Source organism: Lissotriton helveticus, chromosome 7 (assembly GCF_964261635.1).
Source record: "Lissotriton helveticus chromosome 7, aLisHel1.1, whole genome shotgun sequence".
In the NCBI taxonomy this organism is placed as follows: domain Eukaryota; kingdom Metazoa; phylum Chordata; class Amphibia; order Caudata; family Salamandridae; genus Lissotriton; species Lissotriton helveticus.
In genome coordinates, this window is record NC_136068.1 from 501412223 (window position 1) to 501424505 (window position 12283).

General features: G+C 45.6%; 1 protein-coding gene across 1 annotated transcript in view; it reads right to left on the reverse strand.

Annotated features, from left to right (window-relative positions):
• Positions 1-12283, reverse strand: part of LOC144768681 (putative DBH-like monooxygenase protein 2) — a 335111-nt gene that overhangs the window by 7470 nt on the left and 315358 nt on the right. The window contains exon 12 of the mRNA XM_078652511.1: positions 3324-3441. Within this exon, the coding sequence (XP_078508637.1) occupies positions 3324-3441 (118 nt within the window). The remainder of the gene's footprint in view (positions 1-3323; positions 3442-12283) is intronic.

Consider the following 12283-nt stretch of genomic DNA (forward strand, 5'->3'; position numbering starts at 1 on the left):
CATGAGGGGGGTCATGAGGGGGGTCACACAGGGGTCACGCGGGGTGGTCACGCAGGGGGGGTCACGCAGGGGGGTCACGCAGGGGGGTCACGCAGGGGGGGACGCGCAGGGGGGGGCGCGCAGGGGGGTCGTGCGGGAGGGGGGTTGCATGGGAGGGGGGTTGCATGGGAGGGGGGTCGCATGGGAGGGGGGGTCACGCGGGGGGATCACGGGGGGGTGTCACAGGCCGGTGGGTCGGTCGCGTGAGGGGGGTGCTGGCTGCGTGTCTCTCGGGTGTGGTCTGCCTGTCCCGCGCTGTACTCCTGGCTGCAGACAGTTCAGACACAAGAGCAGTTGGGTTACGGTGACTGCTGCATATTTCAGTCCATGCCCATCAGTCTGTCTCTCTTTTTATGCCCGGTATGGTCTGTCTTCTCTGTTTCTGGTCACTGTGCAAAGCCCTCACTCACCCTGTCTAGTTTACCCTTTTCAAGACTTCCAACGCCAGACAAATCCTGCTCACAAGCCCCACCCGGAGGGCCCCTTTTTATTCCGTAATTCCTTATTTTTCCGATTGTCTTCTTGCATGGACTGTGTTAAATGGCCTTATTTGGGTGATTAAAAATTACGCTTCCCATCGACCATTTCTTCCGAGTTAAGAACGTTAATGCACAATGCCAATCTATCATTTTACACACCATTTCCTCCTGTTGTCCCTCCTAATTGAAATCTTCCAAAATTCCCTACATGCTCAAAAAATTCTAACGGTAACGGCTGTGCCCCTTCCCCTGCTCCTCCAGATCAACCGTTAGTCCCCCTTGGTGCCTTTCTAAAGGTCCCCATTGGTCCGCGCATAGCTGCCAGGTTTCAGATTGCCATGTGTGACATTTTTATAATTTCAATGTTATTATGAGTGACATTTCAAAGAATCTGAGTGACAGTTTCTTATGAGCGCAATAAAGCATTGAAGATGAGGGAAACATATAAATATCACAAATTACAACCATTTGTGCAATGAGACACTATTCTAGCTCCTCAGAAAACCCCTGCTTCCCTCTGTTGAAGGGGATGAAATGTCTGGCAGACATCACTGCACTGTGTGAGTTGGACGTCAGACAAGTTTGAATGAGAGTTTCTGCAGGCTGTGAAAGGCCCGTAGGCAATGCTACTGTGCACATTCCAACTGAGAGACGAGGAGGCAGAAAGGCATGGATTGACTGACACTGGGACACACATACTATAACAGATGCTTATTTACACACTGCGGTTTCAAAAGGGGGTTGTGATGGACTGAGCATCTGAACCAATCAAACACTCACACCCAGTCAACAGATCTGGGTTTAATCCATCACCGTTCTTTAGCCCACTCTGCCACCCAGTTCAGATATGGCCATATGCAAATCAGTCTGACCCTGTGCCTCTTGGGAACAATCCAGCCCGAACTGCCAAGCCATGCCTTCCCTGGACCGGAAACAAGCTTCCTAGGATCGGTTTCTGGCATTACAGCCGTCTTCAGCCAGGCTTGCTTGAATCCAGTGGCAAAGGGAGCAAGGGACTCACGTCTGAGCATACCCTGCCAACTTATGGCGAACAAAGTAGTACAAAAGGGGGTGGTGGACTGAGCATCTGAACCACACACTGGGCACATAGCTGCCAAGGTTTGAAATTGCTGTGTGTGACATTTTCATAAATTCATTGTAATTATGAGTGACATCTCAGCGACTATGAGTGAGACTCGCGAGCAAAATCAAGCAATGAAGAGTTTACCTAGACTGAATAAATGGTCCAAATAACCAAATGTTAACCATACAATCATGGGGCGAAGCGCATGTCCATGCAATAATGTCAAGGTACAACCTGTCTGTGAGCTTGCACTGATGTGCACAACATGAAAATAGCCTAGCATTTAGAGATTGTGTCTCTGTAGCATTGCTAAGAGCAGGCACGAGGCAAAGTGTGCTGTGTATAAAGGCTGTGTGTCTACACTCAGCACAGGGCATGAATAGTGAAGTGAAGGTCGCAGTATCTGGCTGTGCTAGGTAAATAATGCACATAGTGTAACTGGCAGGTCCCACTTGAAACAAATCAAGAAGCATCAGTCTACCCGGGGCTTCTCTGTCCCACATGGACCCGGGCCGAGTCTCCCAGGATGTGAAAGGCACCATCTCGTCAGCTGCCTAATAAATCGACAACACTCAGCTGACAGTATACAGAATACAGTGCGGCAATTATTTCAACATCAAATAGTGTTGCATGATTTGTGTCGAGCTGAGCCCAGCCTCTAAGTCTGCTGAGCTGCGCGCTGCCGGCTGCTGTGCCACTTAGTATTTGAACAGGCGACAGCCAGCGCTGGAGCCGCAGTGCGTAACAGCTGATGAGGCACAGGCACTAATATGCGTGACTTCGCATTTCAGTGCGGTGATGCGGACCACAACACTGAAATGCGTTACTCTAACGCATGATGCGTGATACTTGACAGAGCTGCAGGCATGCTGCCAAGGTTTCAGATTGCTGTGAGTGACGTTTTCATAATTTGAGTGTAACGAGTGACATTTCAACCTATGAGTGACACTTTCTCGCAAGCAAAATCAAGCAATGAAGACAAGAGTAACATATAAATAGCAGAAATTGCATCCATTCGAGCAACAAGAAACTCAAAGAAGAACTTAAAATTGCTGAAAGCACCAGAAATGGAAGGGCACTGCCAGAGACTGCTGTTATAAGTTAAAGAGGGCAGGCTGGCACTGCAGCTGGTCTGAATATGATCTAATTAATCTGATCGTTCATGACAGTGCATCAGACCATCCTTTGTATTTTAGATTTACTGCCATATTATTATTTTACTCATTTGTTGAACGCAACAAATCATCCCCAGGGGTATATCTAGGCGCTAGAGACGTGAGTACTAATGAGCTCCTAGAACAACCAGGTCTTCCAATTCAAAAAGCCCAAAATTATGTTATTACATGACATTGCGTAATTACAAGCTGTTCTAAGCAAAGATTTAACACAAACTCACAAGAACAAAACCTACAACAGCTTAAGAGGCTCTTTCTTGTTCATGGTGCTATAAACAAAGTTCTATAACCATACATATGCTACAGTAATATCCTCAAATGTTAAAAGTTCTGGGCACACACTGGTGTGTGGAATTACACTGATGTGCCTAGAAGCATTTAATTTAAGTTCTTTGGTTCACAATATAAGCAAAATAAACCCAAACGTAAACAATGACGTGCTAGTGGTAAGACTACAGCCATGTGCACAACAGAAACAGTAGTCAGTCAGCTTGTGTCCTGGTGGACAATAACTGTAATACGTGGACAGCTTCCAAGGAGACCTACGTTTTTAATGTCCTGGATGAAAACGGTGTGAATAGACTCCTTGGCTGCAATTTCGGCCTCCCAGGCGCTGAGTTCATCCCAGTGAAAGGCTTCTATTTCCAGCATGGCCTCCTGGGGACTGCAGACAGATAAATGGACAGAGAGTAGACATCAGACTTCCTCAGATGAACAACCAATGAATCTGACTTCAGAAGCAGTATCTACTCACCTTTAACTTCTGGGTGCTTTTTGACGCTATTTTGTTGCTGACTGAAAATATAGGTTGTTCTTGACAACAACTATTTCTTTCACTTTTTAATATGCATCCTGTACTACAATGTTTACCATGGCAGTACGTTTTATATGCACAAATAACAGACGCCCTGTTATTTTGACTTTTGTTGATATGGTATTTCGTTTGTTTACACCATTTTCTCGATGTAAATGTGAAGTTTTTTCATACATTAAGGGGCCAATTACAATGCGGCCCGTAAAGACTCCAGCCCATGGTCGGAGCCTCCGGGGCAGCATCATAATGGGCTGCTCAGTTTACTCTCCGACTGCCTAATTATGTACTAGGCGGTCAGAAAGTAAAACCAGGCGGTCATTCTGGTTGGCTTCTGACGGCCAGTCGTAAGCCAGTCATTAATCTCAAAAGTGGCCGTTTCTGCCCCTGAGATTACGATGCACGGTTTCCAGCATGGTTTCCATGACAGCCTGTCCAACATGGAAACCATGTCGCAAAGAATGTTTGGGGGCCCCCACCAGGGCCTCCTTGTGCTTGCGGCCTCTGGTTGGGGGCCGGTGGGGCACCATGGTCCCTGCACCCCATGGCAGGCACCTTGCAGTGCCTGCCACAGGGTGCAGGGATGAACTGCACCTCCCTTTTGTCAATGGGAAGTTGTGTTATGACCGGTTTATGGGGCAATTCCACATTTCTTTTAGTTTTTCATTTTTCTACAAAATAGAACTTTTTTTATAGGAGAGAAACTCTCTTATCCAATACCCCCATCCCCCTAACATTGTGGTTGTTCAGTTCTCCTTCCTACGTTAGAAGTGAATTTCTCCCAGCCAGAAGTTTGTGGCCATCTCTAAACTCTCACGGCAATCCATGCCACACCTTGGTCTGCCTATTTCTCACCCATTGGACAGTGTTCACTACTGCCTAATTGTACACATTTGTGGTATACAATTACACAATAGTAAAAGTATTTACATCTGCAAGGCAACTTTTTGTGGGTGCCTGTCAGATATAGTTGGAGACATTTGTTCTTGAAGGTTGTGTAAGTGCTTGGATATTATATTTTAGGGTGTCCATGTACATACTAAGGGTTAAAGTAGTTTTAAGGGGTTCTGAGTTATACTCAGGGCCACTGGAATTATGCAGCTGGTAAGCACCAAATTATGCAGTAGGGCTGACTAAATTATGCAGCAAGAAAGGAAATTATGTGGCATAATGCGGCACATTTTTTGATAGCATTACTTTATTATTTTTACACACGATAATACTGTCTGGGCAAAGATTTCACCTTGTCAGCTTTTTAGGGGGTTCTGGTTTATATTCGAGCTTTGGGTGTGTAATGTCTTTTATTTTTTTGAGTGTGTTAGGTATAAGTTTGGGTTTCAGATAGTTTTGGAGACGTTTTGGGTTTTATTACGTCGCTCAGTGGGGACTGTCAGGAACTAGCATGTTGCGCCTACAGAGCCTCAATAGACTACATCTCCCAGAAGGCTCACGCGTGATGCGGGCCTTAAGACCCGGATCAACGCACATCATGTTGTACGTAATTCTGTGTGGTGTTCCGATGGCGCGTCCGGGTTGAAGCGCCGAAGTTTTCTTTTCGCACATCTGGGATCAGAGGCGGCGTATCAAGTTGCAACCTTTCATGAAGTGCGAGAGGCTTTTGATGTTTTCGAAGGTTTCAGCATTCCGCTTACGGTGGTATGCAAAGTACTCGGCAGTTTGGAGCTTCAGGTCAGTTACACTTCGCGAGGCAGAGGCTCTGTCTCGGAGGTGTTTGGGAGAGCGCTGCAACGGAGATTGGTTCAGTGTAGTCCCCTATTGCACCTGAGAAGTACTGTGACCCATCAATTTGTTTTCATTTATTTCCTGGGTTGGTTTTCATTTTTTGTGACTCGTGCCAGAGAGAACATTCGAGTAGCGGAGTGTAGTGGCTTGCGCTACGCATTACCGTTACCCTGAAGGATTGTGGTTAACCCATCAAACTATTTCGTTTTCCAAGAGTGGATTACAAGTGCCAAAGCGGAGAACTGTGGTGACGCCACGTTCTACTGTATTTGGAGGACTATTGTAAATTAGTTTGGAGAAAACAAGACCCTATGAGTGGAATAAAGTTTTGTTTCTGGGCTTTGGTGAAGCAACCTCTATAGGCCTGACGTTGAATTCATTTACCATGAACATACAATGCTAAAAAGGGAGGAGAAGAGGAACCATAGCGTGCTGTGTTTTATTGACCAACTGTGAGGCTACTTTGTTATAGTTTAAGCTATATTAGGGCACATGCAAAACTCATGCTTGTTCCTTCCTGTTGAGCATACGACTGGCATAGTGACCTGTATTTATTCTTGTTTAGGTTCTTGGTTCCAGTGGAATAAGGATTACATGTTCACAGGGTCCTTTGGCGCATGTACAAGGTATACCTCAGTCACTAGCGAGAATTGAATGAGAGTAGACTGCTGTTACTATATATATGCTAATCAGTGTCTTGTTGTTTCAGTTCCTTTGTCCCTGCTGTTCCCTTCCTCACCTTTTCCCTCACCTAATCATATGAATACTCTGTGTATTGTGAGATCAGAGTATTTGTGAGATTTGGAGGTGGACCCTGTGGAAAAGTAAATTTTGTCATGTTCTGTGTCCCTACGTGTCATCCATCATATGTTATGTGTGCATGACCAATATGCATATGTTTTTCCCCATGTCTGATTCAAGACGCAATTACAGTTGTGTCCTCCTCTAGTATGCCAGTTTCCAGTCCTCGTGAATAATATGAGTATCAGGCCTATGTAAAGTAATGTTGCCACGTTTCTCAGTGTGCACGTTATTTCATTATAAAGTCCCCGTTTCCAGGCCTCAACAGGGCCCGGACATCAGATTTAGCTCCTGTCTCCTGAGCCTCGCTGAGGAGCGATCCAGCCCCCACCTGTATCCTCGACCTTTCACTTACTTCCTGCCTCGCAGTGCCCGGTGCAGCTTGGCTCTGCCTCTGAGTCTGCCAAGACTATGTTGTGATTCCAGTTATCAGTTTAGTCCTCCTTCTCTGCATTCCTAAGCTACTGAACTGCATCAATAGTTTCCGTCATTGTCTAGCCTATGCGGCTCCATGTTAAGAGAAATACTGTATTTAATGGTCATTTAATATTCTTCATCACGCACTACATGTAGAATAAATGCATGCTCCAGTCTTAGAGTCAGTTAGCTTTTCCCCTCATGACTTCTAGTTTATATCAACATGTTCCCTAAACATCAGATACTAGATAGGGTTTAGGTACATGTCGCTCCGACCCTCCAGACTTTAGTCTCTGCTCCTAGCACAGAGTTCATAGCCCCCAGCTTCTCCTCGTAACACGTCATTACCAGTTTGCGCGCACCACCAGGTTAGAGGTCCCGGCTCCTTAGGTAGTCCCCTCCTATGTTTCCGCCCATTCATGACATATTCTGTTACGTTTGCATCACATGTCTGAGTTACACCTTCTTTTTACTCTTATCTTTCGCGACTGCTACGCGTCACGCCTTCTGCTCCACCCACTGCTACGCCTACCGCAATGTAATGCTATGTGTTCGCGCTATGTATATATGCTCATGTATTGTTATTAAAAGTGAGCGCGCTCATCCCAGACCCAGCCCCAGCAGCTGCTGGGCCCTGACATCCTATTCCTATGCAGGTTGTCCTGTTCCTGTCCTTATGCTGTATTAAACCTGCAAAAACTCCTACTACCTCGAATCTTGACTCTTATTTATTGAGCTATCTGTTATGATATATGTCTAGTCAAAAATAGGGTATTATTTATTTATTTACCACATAATGGCGCCCGAATAGGGACTTGCCCTTTCCCCACGCGTCGGTGAAGCCACGCCGACCCCCTGACCCTCTGCAGTCGTGACGGAACTCTTCTGCGCAGTGGCAGATATTTCTGCTCAAGTATCCCTCAGGCCCACGGAGGAGACGGAGGAGGCGGTCCAGCATCCAGACGAGACGGTGGAGGAACGCGGCGAGTCCCGACCAGAGCCCAAGCCAAGAGTCCAAGGTCCGAGGTATCCGGAGGTCCACCCGTAACTGAAGTCCGAAGTTCGTCGTCGTAGCAGTCCAGTCCAGTCCGAGGCTTTCCGTTCTTGCTGCCCGGTGAGTACCGTTACTGGGGTGGTATCTAGACAGGGTCAATTTCATTGACTCTGGTCTGTGGGTTGGTGGTACACAGTCCCACAAACGAAGTGTTCACTTCGGTGGATACGGGTCCTGACGTGTCTCGTTATGAGACCGGTAAGTTTCGTACTGTTTCAGCAGTGCATCTAGTTTCTGTTCTAGTCAGTTTCTGTTCTCGAGAAAATTCATGTGTTCTGTTCTCAGTATTTCCAGGTAGTATTCTGTTCGAACTGTTATTTTAAATGTTTTTCATGTATTTTAATGTCGTGGTATGAATGGGAAATAGGTATCGTGTTTATTGTGTATTGTATTGTGTCTAGATTACAGTTCAGTCATGCCGCTCTTCTCAAAATTACGTCAGTTAAAAACTAGAAAGGGTCTGCTGGAAGCAGCAGTTCCCGTCCCGCCCAGGGACAGTCCAGGTCACTTTATGTATCAGAAACATGGCATAAGTGCCATATTGTATCTAGATTTATGGGTAGAGTATACCAAACAGTTAGAAGAAAAGTATAGATGGCCCGTATCGGGTACATGGGATGCCGAATGCATCATGCGAGTAGAGGAGGCATTATGGAAAAAGAAAGCCAGACAATCACAGAAAGATGCCATCGAGTTATGGCGCAAAGAAGCTTATAAAAGAACCGAAAAAGAAATCAGAAAGTCAGAACTAAGTAGAGAATCCCAAGAACGAGCCCAAGAAAGAGAATTAATCGAGATAGGTGAACGAGTTAGAACTGAGCAATCAGACAGACAGAGGAATGCCCTCATTAAGGGTATGTATCCTCTTCTTGCTGAGGGCTTGCCAAAAGCGACCCCGGAGGCATCCAGTAATTTCCCGCCACCGTTAGTTCCGACCAAGCTACGTCACAAACCGACCGCAGCTGATATTTTTATTTCGTCCTATCTGGACGACACAGTCCCAGAATATGCAAATCCTGTTCGCACTCCGCCAGTCCCTGTAAATCAGGTAATTCCTGCTCCTCCAGACACCGGGGTGCCCTTAACAGCCCCCCCGGGTCAGCCCGCCATACAAGTCCAGCCCACGTTACAGTTACCGACCCTGCCAGGACGAAAAGCATCAGTTGATGATTCTAGTTTAGGGGCCGCAGGAGGAGGTCTTCCTCAAACCCCGCCGCCATACAAGCGTTTATCAGCACTCGAATTACATGCTCAAGCATCACAGCGTACTCCCAAGAGTAATAAGTCTGTTGCAGAGATCAGGCAAACCCTTGGCGAATGTGTCTATGACCCAGTTCCAGGCGAGTTTAATATGGTTTTATATTCCGTACGCGTAAGGAGAGTGACCGAGTATCTAGTCACCTTGCCGAATATGAAAGAAGATCTAGACAGGATATATCGTTTCATCCGTACAGGGGATGACCCACAAAGTATTAGTGATGCCATGTCTCAAAGGAAAGCCGAGATTCAGCGCATGATATTAAAGTTCCTAATTAACTGTCTAATAAGAGAACAGGATTACCCGTCTAAAGACCCGGAAGAAATGAAAACTCTAACAAAATGGAGTGATAATATAGCCGAAGGAAAGCACAATACCATTGGTGCCATGGAATGTATGTACAAGAAAATCCGTAGAGAAATAATAAAGATACACGAACAGCGTAAAGCAGCACAAGTAAGCGAGAAAGAAAGTACCTCTGATCCTGAAGAGGAAGACGATGAGAATACTGCCAGAATAGCGTATGTAGGAAAACCTAGATTTCCAGATCGCCATTTACGTCTAGAACCCAAGTCTATTTTCCATCATACAGCACCAGAACAAGGTTCCCTAGAACAAGTATTTCAAGCTACCGATCACATTCTGAAATCACGAATCGGTTATAGTGAGTTAAGTACTATGCATGAACAGAAACTAGTCCGATCAGCAGTCAGATGGATTACTGATTCTACCACTTTTCCAGACGAAATAGTGGCACAAATGTTTCTGAAAATGCCCCCAGCCGAGCAGCGACTGGTGGGTATGTATATGATTCAGTACCTCATTACTCTGTATGAGGGTCAACATTCTGATCCAGGCCCGTTACATGATATCCTGAACGAGTTACTCCAGTACAAATGGAGAGGTCTAGGTACCGATTTAATTAGTGTCATTCTAGAACAGCGCCACAAATATAGAACATTCTTGAACCCGCATTTTGTTCATGTCTCACCCCCAGAAAGTAAATCATTCTACATAGACAGACAGAATCCGTTACGAGAAGTCCACCCAGTCAGAGGAGCGGGTGGCGAAATGCAGCGAGTGTTTGTATACACTCCGATCACAAAGATGGAACTCCTCGAAATGAAGAAATGAATTCCCTGTCATGACAAAGATCCAGCAGGGTTCCATAGAGAATTAAAAGACATGCTCCGTATGGGAGAATACACTTACCCAGATATCATTAAAATGTTAAAGGTTCTGCTACCCGCAGGGGTGTATGAAAAGCTAAAGGAAAAAGAATGGGAGGTGGGAGAGAAAAAGATAGATTGGGCAGTCCTAGAAGCAGAAGATAAGATACGAGTACCAGGTACTGGTCTTGGAGATAAATGTAAAGAATTACCAGAATTATTAATTCAAGTTTTACCCAGATTATTAACAACGAGAAAAGAAGACTGGGATGCAATCTCAGCCTGTAAACAGAAACAAGATGAAGATATTAGTGATTTTTACTCTAGGTTTGAAAAGTGCTTTAGTATCAACAGTGGCCTCAAGACAAGTAGTGAGTCATACCCTCACCTTTTCGTTACCAAATTAGTCGAGAATTCAAGTCCACCAATTAAAAACCGAGTTCTGAAAGTCGAAAGCACCTGGCAAGCAAATACTCCGTCCCAGATGCTCCAGATGCTCCAGTATCACCAGAATAGAATCAGGGAAGAGCAAGAACACGAGAGAAAACGTATGAAAGACACGAAAATGAAAGTGCTAGTTGCACAATCTGTTCCTCAAGACAGTCAGAAGAGGGGTCCGAATCAAGCCAGTCATCCTGCAGCACCCGTTAAAGGGAACTGCAATTATTGTAAACAACCAGGTCATTTCATAAATGAGTGTACGGTTCTGAAGCATAACATAGCTACTGGTAAGACTAAAGAAAGACCACGTCCGCCTAGACAAGAGCAAGTTTCACAGATTCCTCAGCCACAGAATGCACAACAGACAGTTACCGTACCGCAGCCTATTGCTGCAACACAGCATGTTACATCGCAGATGTACCAGTATGCACAGTCTGAGTATCCAGAGTACCAGCCATATTCATGAAACAGCCTAGAGAGGGAGGTAGGCTTGCCTCTCATCGAGATACCTGTAGATCAAGAAGGTCCCTATGTTCACAGTCAAGTATTAGGGAAAGACAGAAAGTTTTTGATTGATACAGGGGCAAGTAGGACCACAATTAGTCATGCCGAAGTTCCAGGGGCTCCGCTCTCAGGCTCAAGAAATGTTTCCCTTGGATTTTCAGGAAAGCCTATCGTTAATGAGATTTCAAAGCCAGTCACTCTAGAAGTAGGTCCATTGTCCCGCACTACTGATCTGTTACTTACTAAGTCATGTCCAGAAAATCTATTAGGCATTAAAACACTGAAAGAGTTAGGTGCAGTTATATGTTGTTCCCCAGAGGGAATACGTCTGTTCCTACGTGACTTTAAGGGTCACTATGTATTACGAGATTTTGATTCAAGACTGTCTAATGTCCCGCAGCATTTATGGGCGCAAGGTCCAACTGATGTAGGTTACATGCAAATCACACCCCATCGTGTGACTCTCAAACCGGGTGTAGTGTTACCACGAATCAGGCAGTATAGATTGCCACCTGAGGCTGTAGCAGCCTTATCCAAAATTATAGACGAGCTCATGGCTCAAGGAGTAGTTGTAGAAACTGACTCCAATGTATGTAACTCTCCGATCATTCCAGTCATGAAACGTACTGATCCAAATGCACCCCCAGTATATCGATTAGTGATTGATTTACGGGAACTTAACAAATGTATTATTCCGCAGTACCCAGTAGTCCCAGATATCTCTTCCCTGTTAACTGCTATTGATTCCGAAGCCACGTTCTTCACTGTCATAGACCTCAAGAACGCATTTTTTAGTGTTCCCATCCATCCAGACAGCCAGTTTCTTTTCGGATTCTGTTTAAATGGAAGGAGCTATATGTTTACACGCGCTCCTCAAGGTTTCACAGAAAGTCCTAGTATTTACAGTCAAGCACTTAAGAGACAACTAGATAATATTCACATGCCAACTGACACTGCCCTGCTCCAGTATGTCGATGATCTACTGATCACAGCCCGTTCTGAACGTGACTGTGAGCGAGCGTCACTGACGGTTCTGTATTTCCTAGCCGAGATGGGGCACAAGGTGTCCCCTTCGAAGCTTCAATTCTGTGTCCAGCAAGTGGTCTACTTAGGACACTTACTGTCCAAGAGGGGTAGGCAGTTGACACCAGACCGTATCCAGTTAATAGCGAGTCTTCCCCAGCCCAGAACCCAGAAGGAGGTACGTGCCTTTATTGGCCTTACTTCTTATTGCAGACAATGGATCCCTCAGTATGCATTTCTAGCCAAGCCACTGATACAGTTAACGACACAGGAGGCAGCCGTATC